Source organism: Nannospalax galili, unplaced genomic scaffold (assembly GCF_000622305.1).
Source record: "Nannospalax galili isolate Female #2095 unplaced genomic scaffold, S.galili_v1.0 scaffold150, whole genome shotgun sequence".
NCBI lineage: Eukaryota > Metazoa > Chordata > Mammalia > Rodentia > Spalacidae > Nannospalax > Nannospalax galili.
The window spans coordinates 1,895,825-1,900,934 of record NW_008329320.1 but is presented as its reverse complement, the minus strand read 5'-3'; the positions used below and the strand labels follow the sequence as shown (position 1 = coordinate 1,900,934).

The 5,110-nt window shown below is 40.4% G+C and overlaps 1 protein-coding gene across 1 annotated transcript in view; it reads right to left on the bottom strand.

Annotated features, from left to right (window-relative positions):
• Positions 1-5,110, bottom strand: part of Adamts12 (ADAM metallopeptidase with thrombospondin type 1 motif 12) — a 419,706-nt gene that overhangs the window by 11,809 nt on the left and 402,787 nt on the right. Inside the window, exon 23 of the mRNA XM_008835445.3 lies at positions 4,054-4,213. Coding sequence (XP_008833667.1) covers positions 4,054-4,213 — 160 coding nt within the window. The remainder of the gene's footprint in view (positions 1-4,053; positions 4,214-5,110) is intronic.

Here is a 5,110-nt window from a genome sequence, read left to right as displayed (position 1 = left end):
TTATTTTTATTTTATGTGTATGAGTGTATTGGGTGCTTGTATGTGAGTGCACCCATGTCATGCAATGCCACGGAGGGCAGAAGAGGGCTTTAGATTCTCCTGGAACTGGAGTTAAGGATGGTTCGTAGCCACCATGTGGGTGCTGGGAATCGAACCCGGGTCATCTGCAAGAGCAGTCAGTGCTCTTAACTGCTGAGCCATCTTTCCAGCCCAGTGTCAACATTTTAAGTACATGTTGCAGCAGAAAGTGTTAAGAAAAAAATGAAAAGAAGAGGCTCTCACATGGACTCCACGTAACAAATGAAGCACAGGACACTTACCTAGATGATTCACAGAACCCTCAACAACCATGTCTAGCCAGAACTCATGATCTTCACCCATTCCCAATCCTACACTGAATCAGTAGCTTCATCTTACCTGCCCAATTCTAAAACACAACCACTAGCTTTCCTCCCCTTTCCCCTGCCACAAAGTCCTGAATCTTAAAAGCAGTGCCTGAATCTGCTTTCTTCTAGCTGCGCTTCTGCCCTTGTTCATTCCCTGTGCCTCTTTGCATGGAGTAATGTACAGTATCCTAAACGGTCTTCCTTCCTTCTCTATCCTCCACAGTGCATCCAGAGTCACTTCATTATCTTTACGTTCTTGTTTCGGATACTTCAATGGCTCCTTCTGGATAGGGATAAAGTCCTAATTCACCAGCATACTTGACATACTCTTTTACTCTAGTTTGACCTTGAATCTTGAATTTTGTCATTTCCTAACTTCCCATGAGTTTTGCCCTTGAGTTATTTACGTGCAGTGTGTCATCTTGTCTTCTTTCTGGATAGCCTATAACCTTAAAGATCTTCCTGGCTCTCCCAGGCTAGGTTTTATGCCTTTCCCCAAATTCCCATATACTTCTTCCCATCCTTCTCATGTTTCTCACTGGCTTATGCTTTGTATCTTATTTGACATTGTGTCTAGCAGTATCTGACCAACCCTTATTTTTTTTTTGAATAAATGCATGATTTGGAAATAAAAATACCCTGAGAAAAGTCTCAGGATTAACTCTAAGGGAAATCTCTGCTGGACATCTTAGTACTTCAGAGGGGGAAAGCACACATTTTATTATTTTTTGACTTTAAGAATTTTGGGAAAATATTGCCACTGTGTACCATCAACATGCTACTTTTTCAAGGGTAGCATGGACCTTAGTTGATGTCTCATAGTTGACTCTTTAATTAAGGGCAGAGTAAATTCATCTGGATACACTAAACCCCAACTACTGGATTACATCTTCATGCAGCACTCTCCATTTTGTAACTAGCATAAGTAAACTATCAGAAACCCACTGTAGAAGCATATATAACAGGTTCAGTGGCCCTAGTAGACACCATAGGCCAGCAAATGAAAAGCCCAATGCCAGGAATGGACTCTCTCTTTTGTAGTTGTTAACGAGAGAGATCCCATAGATCCTCAAACATACTAGTTTTTGCCATTGCAGTTGGTTACCCACCAAAACTTGAAGGTAAGACTCTATTGCTGAGGACATTACATATCTGAATCACAGAACAAGCAAGGAGAAATCCAGCTGGCACTGACATCAAAGTTACATCTCTTCTGGCTAGCTTTCATGGTACTAAAAGATACTATGCACTTACTGGCAGAGAAAAGTAGTTATCAGCCTTATCCAGCTGTGAACGCTGTGGGTGACTGAACAACCGGCTTGGCAAAATGTGCCTACTGGTGCAATAGTGGCACAAATGTTATAGGAATAACCAACCTCCCTCTAATTGGATTTATGGCCTACTTCCAATGGGGAGACCAGTCCTTGATAACATTATTATCAAAGTCAGGAACCTGTCACTAGGCAGTTCACTGGTCATAGAGGAGAACCTACTACTATCATTCTGCTAAGTAGATATCATATAAAACTGACTCATAATAACTTATTGTTATTCCCATAGATTAGTGCATCTCTCAGCCTCTCACCAGAGAAGGCTCTTCTTACAGCTGATGGCAATTAACACAGAGATCCACAAATGGTAAACATGCAAGAATAAGAGAGTGGCATGCTCAGCCCTAAATGGGACACTGATATCATACCCATTCTTCCCAAGTCTCAGGAATCATTGTGGAAGAAGGGGCAGAAAGATTGTAAGAGCCATAGGCAGTGGAAGAGTACAAGGAAACTGTTTTCTCTACACTCCAGGATAGTTGCACATCTGAACCCACAGCACTTATGACAGTATGCACAAGACCTGTGCAAACCCAAGCCAGGCAGGGACCAAGCATGGATGGAGGAAGGTAGGCAGGAATCCCCAGCTTTGGCTGAGATCTATTGGCAATTGAAAGATGATGAAAGAGAGTCAGTTTTCCTTGCCTGGTAGGTTGACCAGACTCCAAGAAATAGATCCACACTCAAGAGCATTTAGGAAATACAGATTAGACTCAATAGGCCTTAAAAAAGACAAATAATAATAGAGGACATGAAGTGGGGGGTAGTTAGGTGAGTGGGGGGAGGAGGAGGTCTGAACATGATCAAATACATTATATGAAATTCTTAAATCAATAAGACTATTTTGGGGCCTGTGGGGAAGTGTGGCTGGGGGAGGGGGTCTAAATATGATTAAGATGTATTATGTGAAATGCACAAAAAAATCAATAAAAATATACACTGAGAAAAAATATGTAAAATAAAAAAAGAAAGCACAGAGCTATTAAGCTGAAATTGAAGCCATTAGGGGCAAACAGTTCTGATGGACCTATCTAAAACATTTTTCATAGTTGAGAAATGTTCTAGGAATCATTAATATTTTACAAAATCACTCAAACATTTTTAAATAAAAACATATTTATAACAATATGGCCTGAGGCTGTTTCCCACTTTCCTCTTTGAGTTCCAACAAAGGTTACTGAAGTTTAACTTAGCAGGTAAACAAACTACAACCTAATCTGAGAGTTTATTCTTGCAACAAGTAGCTAAGTTTCAGCCAGTTATAGCAGTTGAGCTATAGCTGATTCCTGCACGTTAAATGATCAGCCAATGCCCATAAACATACCACTTAACCTCCCTAAGCTGCCATTTGATACACTTAAAGTGGCTGCATCATATGTCACAATTTCCTATACTTTTTTTTTTTTTTTGCTGACACTGGAGCTCTAACTCAGTGCTTCACACATAGTGGGCAAGTGCTCTACCTTTAAGCTACCCTAACCCTAAATCAGATGCTTTTGAAAGTGAATTGAATGAGAAGGCCATGCTGATTTTCTACTTCTCAGCTCTCCCTCTTTGGACTTCCTTACCCATTTTCTTAGGACACTCCCTTCCCCTACTTAATTCCTAGCTTTTTTTCAGCTTTTTCAAAATACCCAGAAACTCTGGTTCTTTGAAAGAATACTTACAGCCCATTAGAGCTCCTGCCTCTAGTACAGAGCTTTAAATGTCAGCAAATTCACTTCCTTTGAAGTAGCCCTTGGTCAACAGATGGAGACTATGGGAATGTGAAAATCCTTGATGGCTTTGGAGCAGACAGCATTTGTATGTACATAACTCATACTCTGGAACTTCCTTGCAGGTCAAGCTCCAGGCCTGAGAGGCCACCCTGGCTGTGCCACCTTTTTCCGTCATGCTTCTCCCACTCCCTCATGGTCTTCCCTGGATGTACTTTCTTAATGAATTCTTTTTATATGTACATTCACCTCAGAGCCTGCTTCTGGGGAGCCTGACCTAAGACAGTATAATTAAATTTATAGGCTGTTTAGTAATTGGATAGGTTCCTGAGAAAGTCTGGAATATCTCCCAGATATCTTTGACAAAAACAGAAGCCATTCCTATTTGTGTGGGCTGACATCACTGTAAAGCTGCTCTGAGGTAAGAAAATGGATGAAGTAATTCCTCAAGGAATCAGACTTTACCAAATCAGATAGAGTCCTCCCACAGTTCCACTTAGCCTCTTGGGCATTAAGATTTTCTTTCAGCAAAGGAGATATAAAACTATCCACAGGCTGAGTTATGCAGAATGACTTACTCATGAAAACTCTCTGCCCCCAATGTCCAAACCAGTAACCTACCAGCACTTATCCTGCAGGCTTGCTGGCTGCAGTTTTGGGAGTCTGGAGGTCTGAGTTCGTGGTCACACAGGCATTGGTCTTGACCGTCAGTTGTACCATTCTCTGAGGGGATACAATGTACAGTCCTCTTCTGAAAGCCACCACCACAGGAAGTGGTACACTGAAAGAGAGGGATACACAGAGAGTTGCAGTTTTCCCAAAGGACCAGCATCATCATCAAAGCACCTCTAGCCTCATCACAGTCAACTACGAGAAAGTCTTACTTACCAAGAGCTTTTCTAAAAGAGCCATAGAATAAAAGCACCAATAATATGGAGGTAATAAATTTAGAAAGTGTCCTATGTTACAGGCTGTTGGACTGAATTTATCTTAGTGTGCTAGTGGGTTCTCTGAAGCCTGTGTTCCTCTTTCCCACATTTAAGAATGGCCTGTTGCTCCTATCACATGGCTGCAACATTGGGACCTAGACACTCATGCCAATACCACAGGACAATGCCACTCCACCATATTTGACTCATCTGCTGTTGTACATTCATGTTGTGTACCATCCATCTATAGAACATTTTTATCTTAGCAAACCACAAGTCTGCATCGTTAAACAACTTGCCATCTGCCAGCTCTAACCCCTAGCCTCCAGCAAACAGCATTCTATTTTAAAAAACTCCTTCGATAACTGTAAGTATCCTCTAAGTGGACTCATGTATTTGCCTATTTGTGACCAACTTATGTCATTAGCAGAATGATTTTTAGTTTACTCATGTTGCAGCCTGTCAGATTCCTTTTTTTAGTGGAATAATGTTACATTTATATCTGTTCCACACTGCTTTACTCTTTCCTACACTGAGGGGCATTTACGTTGGGTTCATGTTTTGCATACTGTGATCCACATATAATCTTATGATTTATATATTACATCATGTTTTATTATTTTTAGACTTACCTTTTTTTTAGTTCTTTTTCAGAAGTATTTTTATTAATTACTTTATGAGTAAATATTTTATATTACTTAGGATTTGGGCATCTGTATTCTTTTTTAAAAAATTAAAAAAATTATTTA